Raw genomic sequence first — 15869 nt, forward strand, 5'->3', positions numbered from 1 at the left:
CCGGTCGGTACCTCAGGAGAGGACGCGTCTCGAGGGGCACGAAGCGGCGAAGGCTCCTGAACCAGCGAGGCTGCGCTTTCCACGCAGGGGCAAAATCAGATGCTCGAAGAGCGGGACCACCACCCTGAGCGGCTGCCGGTGGCGGTGTGAGGGGCGCCGGGCCGCGGCCGGCTGCCGGCTTTGCGCATGCGCACCGCAGGCTACTCACGCCAGTTCGGCCAGGCGAGGGTGGGCACTGCGCATGCGCTCTTCCGGCCCCGCCCGCGGGCAGCACTGCGCGCCCGTGACCTGTGCGCTGCTGACGCGGCAGGGGCGGGGCCGGCCTGTCGTTCCCGGGAGGGCGCTGGGGGACCGGACCCCGCCGCATTGCCTCCGGCGGCCGGGGAGCCCTGGGCTGCCTCGGCGGGCCCGTGTCACAACGAGCTGCGCTGCCTGCGCCCGCTCGCAGGGCCCTGCTGGCGCCGTCCAGCCAGCGGCGCGACGCGGGGAGAGGCGCTCAGCGGGGCGTTCGCGGCTGGCGGGGAGAGGGGCTGCTCGGCCGCCTGGCCTGGGCTGCGGGGGCCTCGCCCGGAGCCTCCCCGGGGCCCGCTGAAGCTCCAGCGCTCCTCGAGCCGTCCTGGCCCTCTGGCGAAGGTGGGTGCTGAGCTGCGGGCTGGGGCGCCACTGGAGGATGCTCTTCAGAGCCTTGGTCCTCTCTCCTGTATCCTTATCCTTTGGTGAAGAGCACCGCTTGGTTAGCAGTCTTATGCGTTGTAACTTGTTTTCATTGCTGCAAACAGCATGGTGCTTTTCACTCCTCTGTTTATGCACTTCTCCCTTAGCAACACACTCGGTCTCCCAGTTTGTCCTTCCTGGTGCTCCCTATTGCTTCTCCAGCTTTGGCTCATCGGTTGCACCATTTTCTCACTCCTGTTGTCAGTTTAGTGGGGTTTTTCACCTAATTAAAGCTTGTAGCAGATAAAGGGCAAGTATATAAATTAAAATTTTAAATACTGTTTTGCAAGTGATATTAAAAAGTTGAGAATTGAAGTTGCCAAACATTCATCATTGTTGCCTTTTGTAGTTTCACTATACATTATCATCCTCTCAATTTCAAGTCTGCTGCATTTTCTGTTATACCACGTGGATTTTCTTATAAATAATCCAGTGATGCTTTAACTTTACAAATAATTGCAAGATGTGAGTGGATACTTTACTAGAAGTATGTCAGTCATCAATTGATATCTCTGGAACATCCTGAAAGGATATGAAATGATAAAGCAGATCACTGTTATCTTCCTTTGTATTTTACAAATATATATTTTTAGTATTTTTCAGTATGTTTTCTATATTATATATGTAGAAACTACACACATATTAAACTTTTAAAACTAAAGTTCACAGTTTTGGGGAAGGAAGAAGTTATCAGGTATATTTCTCCTCAATAATTAGTGTATGATGCATTGACAGATGGATGTGTAATCAAGGTTTTAGCATATCTCAGTTAAGACTTATGCCAGCAAATTGTCTCACTTAAATTAAGACATCCAGTAAATATACTGCTCTAAGTTTAAATTGCAGTTGAACTGCCTAGCTTGTCATGGAGTTTTGTGTTCTCACTAGATCAATAGTTGTTTGTGCTGTCTTAGTGGTGACTAATTAGAAATTGTATAATCAGTATTGCAGGGAAAGAAAACATGGCAACTGATGTTGTTGGAAAGAAAGAAGTCACAAGAGATCTAGATCATTGTGATATCCCATACTATGTTTCTGAATTTGTGGAAAGAGAGGTTGGAAGTGACTATGATTCTCTGAGGAAGCTTGATGACCTTATTGATAAGCTATCTGAAAATAAAAAGCAATTAGAAGAACAGGTAAGCATATTTCCTTTTTTTATTTTCCCTTTGAATATGTTATATGACTAATTAAGTATACTTAAAGCAATATATTAATATCTGAAATAGTACTCCTCTACATAGCACAGTGGTTTTGTGTCAGACTTAATACTTCTCTATCAATGCAGGTGCTTACAGTTTCATCAGAAGTCCCTAAGAGAATTCAAAATGCCTTAAAGAATGCAGAAGATTCTAAAGAGTCTCTGAATCGGCTTCTAGAGGAAGAAGCTCTTCTGTCTGATTCAATCGATAGCCACTTACTGAAAGCTCAGCCATGGATGGAGGATCTTGATGTACTGATTAGTCAAATAGAAGAGATTGAACGACATCTGTGCTATCTTAAATGGATTTCACGAATAGAAGAATTAAGGTAAAGTTTGGGTACTGCATTTGTGTTCTGTGACTGGTAACGTAGTTTGTCTTGTCATTAAAATATTTTAGATTTGAGAAAGTTTTATCTTTGTTTTTCAATATACAAATTATTATTTTATCTTTAATGAATTTTTGGCCTTAACTCTTGTGTTTTGTAGTGATAGCATTCAGCAATATCTGATGACCAACAATGTTCCAGAGGCAGCCAGTACTCTGGAATGCATGGCAGAACTGGATATTAAACTTAAGGAGTCATCTTGTTCTCATCTTCTTGCTTTTGTGAGATCCACTGTTAAATTCTGGCATAAAATTCTTAAGGACAAATTGTCGAGGTAAGGGATGTACTGGCACTGCCTCGTCTTTGTGTTGTTCTGTAAGTTCGTGTTAAAATGCTTGTTTTGTGTTGCAGTGACTTTGAAGAGGTACTAACCCAGCTCCGCTGGCCGTTTGTGGGGCCGCCTCAGTCTCAGGCGTTTGGCCTTTCTGCACCAGCAAATGCTCCTGATGTATACAATAATTTGGAGATGTTGTTTTGTCAGCTTCTGAAATTGCAAACCTCGTATCCTTTTAAAGAGCTGTGGTATACTTTAGTAGGAATAATGAATGTCAGAGATGCACATTCTCAAGGAGAATTATTTAAAATTGTGTTCTTCCTAAAGACAGAAGATAATTTTAATTTACGGTACTTTGTATTAACATTAGAATGTTTTGTTGTTGTTGTTGTTGTTCAGAAAATGCCAGATGCCAAAGTTGCCTTTATTGGCAGCAGCATCACTGTAACACCAAGTCATCAGATCTGCTTATCTCATGGTAGCTGACAGTTTCATGAGGATCAGGCCTTTGACGCTTTGATAATATTACCCATGTTAATAAAAAATGGTGGTGTGTATTTTATTTTACACGGTTAATGCTTTTCCTTTCATAGCCTTATTTGAAATAAGCCTTAATCACTTTAATATGTCCCATTCCAGAAGGAAAAGAAGGAAAGCTAAAGATGCGTGTCTCAGAAGGAGACTTTGCAAAATGGGGTGACTGCAGAAGGATTTTAATTGTGCAGCCATTGTAGTCTGCCTTTGTGGTTAATCAGAAGGCACTGCTGCTTATCCTGTTACTTTGTTTTTTTGTGGATCAAATAAAGCACAGCTAAAGCAAGCAGGAAGATACAAGGCCATTCTACACTACCCTGAGTTGGTAACAATTTTGGTCTGTCAGACTGGGTCACTTGAATCAATTATGTGAAAATGGGAAATAACGTCTTGCATGTATTATTCTCATGAGTCTTTTATCCTCCTTTAATAAATATAAATAAGTATGTCTCTTGGACAGCCCCTGTTTTTGGTACTGATAATGGTGATTTTCTGTGGGGTTTTTTTTTGGATAGGAGTTTCCTAAATCAAACTGACTTAAGTGACTTGTGTTGTTATTGAATAAATAATTCTTAGCAGCCTGAGTTGTACTAAATATTCTATAAACTGAAACATTTAGAGTATCCTTCATATTTGAGGAATTGTATCGATTGCATAATAGTGTCTTCAGGCAGTGAGGTAGAATTAAGAAATGTTCATTCTTATAAACCTGTTCTATTGAAATGATGATGTTGGGAGAATTCAACACTTAAATTCATCCTTGACTGTCAAACTTAGAGATGAACTTTTGACCAAACCTAAACAATTGCCAGAAAAGTACTCATTACCCTCATCGCCACCCATTATCCTTCCGATACAGATCATGCTGAATCCTCTTCAGAAGAGATTCAAGTATCATTTCACTGGCAATAAACAAACCAATGTTTTAAACAAGGTATGAGAAAAAGCACTTTGTTTTTTTTGTTTTGTTTTGTTTTTTAAGCAACAGATAGTTTGCTGTATTTAAATTGTATAGCTTTAATGCTTTCCTTTCTGGAATTAAGATTCTTCAAAACTGTGCAGTTCTTGTGTCTACCTAAGTGTGGACAGACATCAAGATAGCACTTGGAGACCTTTCAGAGGCACAAGCATTTTCTCTGAGCCAGGCAACATTTCTCTCTTGCCCAGGTGCTTTAGGAAGTGTGATTGCAATCTTAGACTGACTCATAATTTCAGAAGCTTTGCTGGATTTCCTCTGTGTCCTCGCAAATGGTTGTGCCCAGTTCCTTATTGCTTGAGCTCAAAGGCTGTACAGAGCTGTGGCTTTGATTTTTGGCATGGTGTTTTGCTACCTTAGTGTAACTGAAACTGTTGGATTCTGCTGTAAAAATATAAAATGTGATTAGTCTAAAGGCACTGTTAGTTTTCTGGGTTAAAATACAACAAGAGATTTGCAGTTTACCAGTTGGAGACTGACTTACTTTTGTAGGAATTATCTTCAAAGACTGAGGGGTTTTGTCTGAGAATTATCATTGGAACAGGTTTCAGTGCATTAATGCTACTGTAGCGCATCTGCAGCAGAGTTGGAGAGCTGTTTTCTAACAATTTAGTTGCACAAGTCTATGTACTTGTGTTGACAATCTTGGGTAAATTTGCAATCTTGATAGTTGTTACTACAGTGCTTTTTAAAATAATGTAATGAATGTTAGTGGGGAAGAGGTTTTTTAGACATGAACTAAATTATTTCATAAGCAAATGGGAAGATTATGTTCAAGAGTTGGAATTTGTGATCGACAATATATGAGCATCTATTTTTTCTAAAAAAACTTGTGATCAGAAAGATATTCCAACAGGGATTTGCTTGAATTTGGGTTGGGGTTTTTGTTTTGTTGTTTAATAATAATTTGGATAATGGAATAAAGAAGATACCTGTGTAAAATGTTTGAGAGACATCAACCTGGAAGGGATTACAAATACTTCAGAGAGCAGGCTCGGAGCTCACAGTGATCTTGGCTTGTTGACCAAGGAATGTCAAACAAACAAAGAAAAACTGTGATGAAATTCAGTTGACAGTTGAAAATTAATACAGAAATAAGAAACAGACAGACAAAATGTGGAGAATGTGAGTGCAGCTCAGTAGAAGGTTCTTTGGCTACTGGGAGTGAGGAGGACAGGAACTGCTTCTGCTTACACTAACATTGAAAAAAACATTCATCGAAAACTACAGGGCATATATTTAGGTGTGGAAACTGAGGAAGCTTAAGGGCATTATGGTGTGAAACAAGGAGGTGAAGGATTCCTCTCTTCTGGGGGAAGATGGGCTGGAGTTTGGATACAATGACAGTAAGAACTGAGCCACGGCAGAGAGTTTTCTCAGGAGTGCATCCTTCTTGCTGTACCAAGAAATAAAGACCACACAGAAGAACAGGAGGAAGTATATGAAACAGAAAAGAGGACCTCATGAGTGAGAATGCAGTAGAGAAGAGGGAGATTTAAAAATGGAGCTTTTGCTTGAGAAGAAACAGAATAATTGGTGCATTTAAGACTGTTCAAATCCAGAAGTATTTATCTGATGCTGCTTTTATGAAAATCAAAGCTAAGTAAAACACTGTGAAAGACTTGTGTGATCTGAGGTCAAAAGGCAGGAAAAGAGCCTGAGATGTTTGGAAGTTTGTCTTAAAATAGTAGCACCTGAATTAATGTTATTTTCTTTTTTTAAATAAGCCTGAGTGGTATTTAACACAAGTACTTATGTGGATTGGAAATCATGCAAAGTTCCTTGATGACAAAATCCAGCCAATACTGGACAAAGCAGGATCTTCAGTGAATGCTGGGGTAAGCACTTTCTTGGTTTTACACATACGAATATGTAAGTCAACTTCTAACAGATATTTGTGCAAGCCCACTGATTTCACCAAGTGTGTGATGAGACTTTTAACTCAGCCTGGTAGCAGTTTGCTATGTACATGTTTGCACATGTTAATACTTTCTATCTGTGACATTTTATTCACTTTTTTTTCTTTCAAAAGCTTGAATTCTCTCGTGGCCTAGTAATGCTGATTTTGGAGAAGCTGGCTGCTGATATTCCATGCCTGTTGTATGATGATACCCTCTTTTGTCACCTTGTGGATGAGGTGCTTCTATTTGAGAGAGAGTTGTACAGCGTTCACGGATATCTGAGCAGTTTTCCCAGTTGCATGCATATTCTGTCAGAAGAGTCCTGCTTCCAAAGGTGGCTAACGGTGGAAAGAAAATGTAAGACTTCAAATGGATGTTATTGGCCTTTACACTGCACAATCGGAAAGTATATGTATACTTCCATGCGTAGCCTTCTCAAATAGGATAAGTCACTTGGACAGGGCTACTACATACAACATACATATTTTCATATTCTGTGATTGTTTTGACTAATAATTGGTTAGACTCAGAGTGCTTCTGTGGTTTGTAGGATTCTTGCCCCTAAGCTACATGGAATCCAGTAGGCTTGTTTTTAGGCAAGTGTTGCATTCACGTGTGTGCAGACAAGGGTGGACTCTAAATTGAAATAGGGCAGAGGTATTAACCTTTGAGAAATTAAGAAGAAATACATTGGAAAGGAGCAAGCCAACTGTTAAAACAAAACTAAACCCCCAGTCAACTCTGACATAGTTGTGAGCAGCCTTGCAAATGCAAATACATTGAAGCTGGTTTTGTGTGAATCCAATCATCAGTAGTTTTTATAACCTGAAGATGTAAAATTAGTAGAGATCAGGCTTTTATGTTTATATATTTTAGAAGGTGCTTTGTTTAAGTTTTTAATTAAAAAATACTTCTACAATTCACAACTTTTGTGCATCTCAGTTGCTCTTCAGAAAATGGACTCCATGCTTTCATCTGAGGCTGCGTGGATATCGCAATACAAAGATATCACTGATGTAGATGACATGAAAGTTCCAGACTGTGCTGAAACTTTTATGACTCTGTTGTTAGTTATAACAGGTAATTATTAATCTGTAGGCATTGCTCTTGTTTGTAAGAAATGTTAAGAAAACTTCAGCTAACCAGGTTTCTTTACTAAGTGTCCATTGTCAGCTGTAGTTGCCAAGTAACGTTGCAAAGTTTGGATGTTTCCTGTTAGTTTTGTATTTTGGACACCAACTCAAGTATGAATAATCTTGAGCGAGTGACATGTTTACAAAATAATAATCAAAAATATATATTTAGCATATTAAAACTTGTTCATACTTGAGATAATATAATTTGTTACAATGCACTAATTAAAAAAATCCCATTATTCCTTTTGATTCCACGACAATGTAGAAGCTATTAGGTAACCTCTGCTTTCTTGGAGGAGAATATAAGAACAAGTAATTTTGCAGGAGACACTTAATTGCATATTCAATGGTTTTATCTTACTCTGTGAGTAAGCTTTAGCGGCCACACTGGGTGGTGTGGTATAATCCCATCTTGCTTCAAGCATTAAAATACAAGTGCTAGTGGAATCAGGAGGGGGAAGAATATAGTTTCTTTACATGTTTAGCTTTTGCATTGACTAGTTTCCCTAAAATTGTTAAAATGTCAGCTGTTTTAAATACTATATATGATGTTCTCAGAGGCATAAGGTTGTGTAGTAAGATGACTGTAATGTTTCTTTTTGAAAAGCTTTTTTTCAGTGTTGGAAAACCTAAAAACATTTTGTTAATGTCTTTCCAGAAAGGTATAAGAATCTTCCAACAGCTTCCAGAAAACTACAGTTCCTGGGCCTACAGAAGGAGTTAGTTGATGATTTCAGGATACGATTAACTCAAGTAATGAAGGAAGAGACTAGAGCTCCCTTAGGCTTCCGATACTGTGCAATACTTAATGCTGTTAACTATATAGCAACAGTGTTGGCAGACTGGGCTGACAATGTAGTAAGTAATTATTTTACTTAAAAAAAAAAAAAGGACTTTATTTTCATACTGTTTATCTAAGTGTATTCAACAGAATTATTACTGAAAAAATAGAATGACAAGTAAATTCATATTTAATAAAAGTTGTATAAGGAGAGATTCTTGTTTGAGATCTAAGTCTTATTGATTATAAACTTTCTAGGGAAATGCAAAGAGAGCCTGGGGAATGGAATAATGTGAACAGACAAAAAAGCAGTCTCCTTTACATGCTTTGCATTGTAAAAAAGTAGTGAGTTGATTTTGGAGATCTCTGAGCCAGTATTAACAGCACTGATTTGTGTGCAAGATGGGCAGTCTCCAAATTATTTTTGTCTTCACAAGAAACTGTGGCTCTAGCAGAGGGTAGTCTTGACTTGATAGGACAGCAGCCTTCGTGGTATACAGCTGCATCCGTCTGAACATCTTGCTCTGCTTAAAAGCAAAACCAACAAGTTGTTACCACTATGTCACGTCAGACTTGATCCCTTTTCTTGCTGTTGTCAGCCCAGTAAATTTGTGATTTAGTGAACAATTATTTCTAAAATTAATTACAAGTAAAGATTCTAGTTTTATTTTGCAAACATTAAAAAGGTCGAAAATGGAGTTTTTTTGAGCATTCTACTGTCAATCTTAAAATATCTTTTCAGTATTTCTCTAGATCTATTCCTATTACCTATCTGCTGTTCATCTGAAACCTGTGTTAGTTCCATCACTAGGCTTAAAACACCTTGTTTTCTTTTTCACTAAGTCAGGACCACAGGGAAAGATAAGCAAGTGTTTATAAAATCTTAAGATTTTAAGTTTATAAATGTGTCAGGAGAGTTTTTTCTAGAACTGTGCCTCTAAAGTAACAATGAAAAGTTCAAATGGTAAGATTATTTTTTGTGTTATTCATATCTGGTTTTGTTTCTCTAGTTTTTCCTGCAGCTACAGCAGGCGGAACTGGAGGTTCATGCAGAAAGTGATGCTGTCAGTCAGCTACAGCTGGGGCAGCTGGCTTCGATGGAGAGCTCTGTCTTTGATGACATGATTAACCTCCTGGAACGCCTGAAACATGACATGCTGACTCGTCAGGTAGATCATGTCTTCAGAGAGGTCAAAGATGCTGCAAAGCTGTACAAAAAAGAGAGGTGATTCTGTCTCTTTAGTCTCTTCCCATGTTACAATATTATTTCCTGTTAAAAATATTGAGGTAAATAAAGGCAGGAGTAGCTAAGAGTCAAAATTATTTTCCTGAATAGGAATGGGGCAGGCTAGTAAGTTTTGGAAAATGCTCTTAACACTTACTTCAAGACTATTTTAATGCTATACTTTCTAAAGTAGTTCCACAATTAGTGGGTGTAAAAAGAAGAATTCAGGTTCACTCTAGTTTGGAAAAGAATTATTTTCGTTATAGTAGTATGAAAGAGTTAATACGATATGGCCTGTAATGTCCATTCTGTCTTCACAGACTTGTAGGGCTTCTTGAATGTTTGCTCCTGAGTAAAATTGCTGAAGTACTTGATAAAAAGAATGCAATTTAATTATTTTCTAGATTAGATGGTGTTTCTTTGAATAGCATGTTCAGAGATTTATAACTAATGCATGAGTTTAGTATTAAATAGAATTTAAACATAGCATTAGACTGTGATTACCTTTAGATTTTAAATGGGAAAGCAGAACTCGCTCCAAACCATTGTAAATGGTTAAGATTTTTTTTTTAAAGGATAATTTTAACTTCAGTTGTTGTAATATGAATAATTTCATAATAATGACTTCAGTGCAATAATTTCTTTCAGGTGGTTATCTTTACCATCTCAAGCAGAGCAAGCAGTAATGTCTCTGTCAAGCACAGCTTGCCCGATGTTGTTGACACTACGAGACCGCTTGCTACAACTAGAACAGCAGCTCTGTCTCTCACTGTTCAAAATTTTCTGGCAAATACTCGCAGAGAAAGTGGATGTATACATATATCAGGAAGTAGGTATCAGCAACATGTGGCCTATGCAACACAGCATAGGTGTGAGTGGCTTAAACAGTAGATGCACCTCTTTGTGTTTCTAGGTAATTATGGCAAATCATTTCAATGAAGGAGGAGCAGCACAACTCCAGTTTGACATGAGTAGAAATCTGTTCCCTTTATTTTCACACTACTGCAAGAGGCCAGAAAACTACTTCAAGCAGTAAGTAGGCAAATTTCTGATCTGTCGGTATTTCAGAAGTGAATGTCCAGATGAATATATGTAGTTTATGTATCACCATGATTTTTTCAGTTTTTTTTCACACTTAAAATATGTGGATCATTTATGATTCCAGTGTTTACGACTAGTGACGTTTTGATTCTGCAGCATATACTCGGACAGCAACGGACTGTAGCATGTGTTCCGGAGTATTTTGAGCAGTCAGGATGTCCAGATTAATTTATGAAAGGAATATAAGTAGCAGAGACTTCCAAAACTGAAGCCAAAGAAACTACTCAAAGACATAGTTAGAACACAATAAACTTTCTTTGTTGTTAGAAGAAATGCTACTTTAAACTGTGTTCCAACTCAGAATTGCCTTGCATAGGAGTCTAGCGGCATTCATTGGTGAGAGGAAGCTACTTTGTGGTTAGTCTTTTTTAAATAGCCCACAGTCTTCTAAAGAGTCTAGCGCTGAACTCCTAGGCTAGTTTGGGCACAAATCTTACTCAATATTTTTAAATCAATATTCAGTCTTGAACACTTGAAGAAAAGATTATTATTGGCATTTTTTAATTGCATATTCACGTAGCATCCTCAGGTTTATCCTAAGCATAAGAGGACAAAGACGCACAAAGAACTTCAATGGATATATGGCTAGGTATCATAATTAGACTATAAACAATGTGACAAAGACAGGGTATCTGCTTGATCCCTAATGATATTAATTAGGGAAAATGTTCAGATTCTAGCACAGATTCTAGCACTTTAAGAGCACAGTATCCTGAATAAGAAGTTTCTAATAATCTTAGGGGGAAAATGTAGTTAGAGAAAACTAGACCAATAAAGTGGTAAATTCTGTTCTGTATTTTAGTACTGGCAGAGAAACTTTAGAAGGAAAAGGCAGGCCGAGCACTGGGAGGCAAAATACTGATGCTTATGAAATACACATATGTAACAGAAAAGACTTAGACAGTAAGAACAAGTACGCTATTTGCCTCGATCTGAGCAGTTGTTCCAGCTCAATACTTCTGATCCTTTTCAGAAGTCTGTGGAGGTTGTTTTTCTTTTCTAATTACTGCGTGCACAAAATTAAGCATATCACATGGTTGCTTCTCATGTTAATCCATATAACTTTTCCCTCTAGCATAAAAGAAGCCTGTATCATCCTGAACCTGAATATTGGCTCAGCCTTGCTTCTGAAGGATGTGCTACAGTCAGCTTCAGAAAATGAAACATTAAACCCAAACCAGCCACCTGCCACAGCAGCACTGAATGAACTTGGAGTTTATAAATTATCTCAAAAGGATGTTGAGATTCTTCTCAATTTGAGAGCTAGTTGGCCAAATACAGGAAAATAAAGACTTTTTCAGAAATGGTTAATAACTTTGTCTAGATTACTTATTATTTTGAACAAATGCAAAGCAAATATAGTTACATACTTGAGTTATTTTTTTCAATAGTGTATGCTGAACGCCTGGTTTCATCTAATCTTATGCATTATATACAGTTTGAATAAAAACGTCAATGCTACTGACTTAGTTTTGAACTGCACAGATATTGTGTTCAACAGCCCGCTTGCCATTGCATTTAGAAACTAGAACTGTCTTCATCTCTAATGAATACATCTGCCTTGTCAATGTCATTCTAAGGAATACCGAGTAGTCACAGTGTAAATATACTTGTGTAAGACATGGACAGATCTCTCCTGTGAACTAAACAGATGTTTTACATCTCTAAACCCCAGGTAATGGATGTTCTATACTAAAGTGTGTATATAAAGAACAAAGAAGGAATGTCAGTTTTATTTGTACTAGTTCAGTTTATTTTTTCTTTGCTGTAACAGAGTCTTTTTTTTTTTTTTTTTAGTTTCTACTTAAAAATTGCATTTATGCTGTGTTGTAAGTTTGAAAATAGCATTTTACTTGGAAGTGCTACCATTAATTGTGGACATTTGTCATAACTTGCTGAAGTTGGTCTTTCCTTTAAAAACAAACAAACAAAACCCACAAAACACAAGGCTAAAAACCCCCAAAACCAGCTCAGCTCTTAAAGATATTTTTATTCAATGGTAATGAGCCAATAAGCAATACCCTCTTACTGTAAGCTACAAACTGAAGAAACTCTAAACTACTTTTTTTTAGTTGTGAAAAAGAGATCTCTACTTTTTTTTAACCATCTAATTGCACTAAGGAAAGCAATTCTCAAAAGATACCTGTCCAGTGCCTGGTAAACATGAACAAGTTCTTGTCATTTTTCCATTTCAAAGTGGGGGGATGGAAAACAAAGAAAAGACAGTACTGCTTAAAATCAGCTATCCACAGCTAATAAAGCAGAAGAAGAATTGAGAAGAAGCCTGTTTTTAACATATATAGCAGACCACTGCTCAAACTAATATACAGCCCAGCTTGCCAGCATCTTTTTCTTCCTAAGACAGAAAATAAAGAATTCTAGTTAGGTAACAATGAGGATAATTAGTTCCATTACCTTTCAGTGATTACAACAGTTACCAAAACAGGTACCACGGTACCTTGACCGTGAGAAATTATTGTAACAGAGCTTATCTACAGCTGTGTTGCAACCTCTGGCAAAGATGACAGCACTGCTTCACCATTTCACATTCCTAGGTGGTGTTCAAACCCCTGGGCTGCCGGATGCCAGCCTGGCTGACCCGAGGGACAGCAATCCCAGAGGGCTGCCCTGAGGGGATCCCGCAACCCAGATGGTGGAGGAAAATGCTGGGTTTGGTTCAGGCTGCAGCAAGCCAAGCAAGGTCAGGCAGTAAGCGACCTTTTTAAAGCTTGCAGTGCAAAGTAAAGGGGTTAAGCTTACACGAGCAAGTCCGTTAATTCTACGGTTTTGTAAATAAAAAATAAATCTCAGTAAAATATCTCCTGTTCATACCTTTCCCCACCCCCTAAAAGCCCCCTTTCATTTAAACTTACACTTCCTCCTTGAATACATCCAGTGTAATATTCACATCATCTCCAAACTGCAGATCTTCAGTACTTAGTCCCAAAGTTTTAAGAGCTAAAGGAAAGAGAATTTCCTATGCAAGTCCTTGAAAGATTATTTTAACATGTTATAGTGGCCTAGATATGATAAAAGCTAAACATATGTAACTTAAACACATGTAGCTTTCTTAACTTTCTAAGTTCTAGGTGGTGTATTGGCAGAAGTGTAGATACTTTTAAAGTACATGTAGGCATAGCTTTTCAATGATTTTAATACTTCAGTGTGAACACAGGCACTCCAGTCTGCCCTGCTGCTCAGGTGAGACGCACCTTCTCTGTACTGTGCCGCTGTTATGTGCCCTTGGCCGACGACATCCAGCAAGCTGAACATGGCGGCCAGGTTGTCTTCGTCCATGAGGTACGGGTACTCCCCCTCGGCTCGTTTTCCGGCCTTCACCCTTTCCAGCACCTGGATCAGGAACTCGCGTGGCCTTTCTGCAACGAAGTAAAACCGCCCGCAGACACAGGCCCCTCAGCCGGGCACCGCGGGCCGCGCAGCCCCTCTGCCCGCCCCGTCCCGACCCGCTGTTCCCGGCGGGCCCGGGCCTGCCCTGCCCCGGGGCGCGGCGCCGCACCGGGGCGGTGGTAGAGCAGCAGCTCGCCGAGGCGGTGGAGCAGCTCGGGGATGCGGTGCCGCTGCAGGTAGTCGCGTCCCTCCCGCTCGCCCGCCGCCATTCCGCGTTGCTGGGACACCGCGCGCCGCCCCGCCCCCGCGCGCCGGCCGTTAACCGCCCCAACCGCCCCGCCCCGGCCGTTAACCGCCCCCGCCCCGCCGAGGGGCCGCGCGAGGTGAGAGCGGGCGGCACGGGGCGGAGGAGAAGCCGCTCGTACACGGAGGAGGAGAAAAGCCCTCAGGGAAGGCAACGCAAGGAGTAAATTTGGGAGGTGTGGCTGACACGCCAGAGGCTGTGCTGCCATCCAGCGAAACATGGACAGGCTGGAGAGTTGGGCGGGGAAAATTTAATGAAATATAACAAAGACAAGTGTAGAGTCTTGCATCTGGGCAGGAACAACCCCAGGCTGCAGTATAAGTTGAGGAACGACCTGCTAGGGAACCGTGTAGGGGAAAGGGACCTGGGGGTCCCGGTGGACAGCAGGATGACCATGAGCCAGCACTGGGCCCTTGTGGCCAGGAAGGCCAATGGCATCCTGGGGTGTACCAGAAGGGGGGTGGTTAGTAGGTCAGAGAGGTTCTCCTTCCCCTCTACTCTGCCCTGGTGAGACCACACCTGGAATATTGTGTCCAGTTCTGGGCCCCTCAGTTCCAGAAGGACAGGGAACTGCTGGAGAGAGTCCAGCGCAGGGCAACAAAGATGCTGAAGGGAGTGGAACATCTCCCTGATGAGGAAAGGCTGAGGGAGCTGGGTCTGTTTAGTTTGGAGAAGAGGAGGCTGAGGGGTGACTTCGTTAATGTTTATAAATATGTAAAGGGTGAGTGTCATGAGGATGGAGCCAGGCTCTTCTCAGTGACAACCAATGATAGGACAAGGGGCAATGGGTACACACTGGAACACAGGAGGTTCCACTTAACTATGAGAAGGAACATCTTCACGGTGAGGGTAACAGAGCACTGGAACAGGGAGGTTATGAAGTCTCCTACTCTGGAGACATTCAAAACCCACCTGGACACCTTCCTGTGTAGCCTCATCTGGGTGTTCCTGCTCTGGCAGGGGATTGGACTAGATGATCTTTCAAGGTCCCTTCCAGTCCCTAACAGTCTGTGATTCTGTGATTCTCTGAAAGGGCCGTAAGGGCTTGGCAGGAGGGAGAGTGGCTGCTTGGCAGAGCAGGCAGGGTGCGTCTTCAGTCAGCTCGGGGCATGAGGTGGAGTAAAGCAGAAGACTGAGACTTGAGTGACTCTGCAGCCACTGCTCCAATGGGTAGAAAATGGGAAGCGAAAGTTAATTTGCCTGTATGTCACCATGTTATCACTGGAACAGAAAATCATTGCTTCCAGCTGAGTTACTAGTTCATACCACAGTTGCATTAATTCACCGAGCGGTATTTCTATGATGGCAACTATATAAGTTTTCCTGCTCCGTAATGACTTCCAGCTCCTCCTGCTTGTTGCCCAGGCTATGTGCATTGGTGTAGATGCACTTTATCTGGGCTATTGATCCCACCAACTCTTTGGGGCAGAAGTCCCAATTCCTACGTGACCATTCTGAGGCACTTCCGTGGTTTCTAACACATCAATAACCTTTGTGTCTTTGCTGCCGCATGGATCTTTATCCCTTACCTCCACTGAGTCAGCAGACCTAAGGATGTCATGAACACACTGTCCCTCAAACATTGTTGTGCCACCCGCAGGCTTATCTCTACTGAGTCTGGTTTTACACCTTTCCCCTTTCACATCTAGTTTAAAGCTCTTTCAGTGAGTCCTGCTAACACCTGTGCAAAGATTCTTTTCCCACTTTGAGACAGGTGTACACCATCTGTCACCAGCAGGCCCAGTGTCATGTAAACCAACCTATGATAAAAAAAAAACCAAACCAAAACATAACACAAAATTCTGATGGTGACACCAGGCTCAGAGCCAAGTGTTGAGCTGCTAGCTCTTCCTGTTTGTTCCCTCATTGTTCCCTGGGACTGGAAGGACAGAGGAGAACACTACTTGTGCTGCTGATCCCTTGGCCAGCCCTTGGACTTCTTGTTGCAACTTTATCACTGCCTACCTGGAAAAAGACTATTGGAT

General features: G+C 40.9%; 2 protein-coding genes across 2 annotated transcripts; one reads left to right on the forward strand and one right to left on the reverse strand.

Moving 5' to 3' along the window:
- Positions 1-317: 317 nt before the first annotated feature.
- On the forward strand, positions 318-11977 carry RINT1 (RAD50 interactor 1). The gene is made up of 14 exons (XM_082046808.1): positions 318-633; positions 1658-1853; positions 2003-2244; positions 2405-2578; positions 2656-2805; positions 3890-4046; positions 5816-5926; positions 6121-6346; positions 6932-7069; positions 7784-7983; positions 8917-9131; positions 9780-9960; positions 10045-10163; positions 11308-11977. Exons 2-14 carry the CDS (start codon positions 1677-1679, stop codon positions 11519-11521), a joined length of 2304 nt encoding a protein of 767 aa, XP_081902934.1. The 5' UTR covers positions 318-633; positions 1658-1676; the 3' UTR covers positions 11522-11977.
- Positions 11978-12425: 448 nt separating this feature from the next.
- On the reverse strand, positions 12426-13903 carry EFCAB10 (EF-hand calcium binding domain 10). The gene is made up of 4 exons (XM_082047515.1): positions 13750-13903; positions 13445-13609; positions 13106-13190; positions 12426-12588 (listed from the first exon to the last, which is right to left on the reverse strand). Exons 1-4 carry the CDS (start codon positions 13847-13849, stop codon positions 12552-12554), a joined length of 387 nt encoding a protein of 128 aa, XP_081903641.1. The 5' UTR covers positions 13850-13903; the 3' UTR covers positions 12426-12551.
- Positions 13904-15869: the final 1966 nt, after the last annotated feature.

This window comes from Streptopelia decaocto (assembly GCF_964273445.1).
Source record: "Streptopelia decaocto genome assembly, chromosome: 1".
NCBI lineage: Eukaryota > Metazoa > Chordata > Aves > Columbiformes > Columbidae > Streptopelia > Streptopelia decaocto.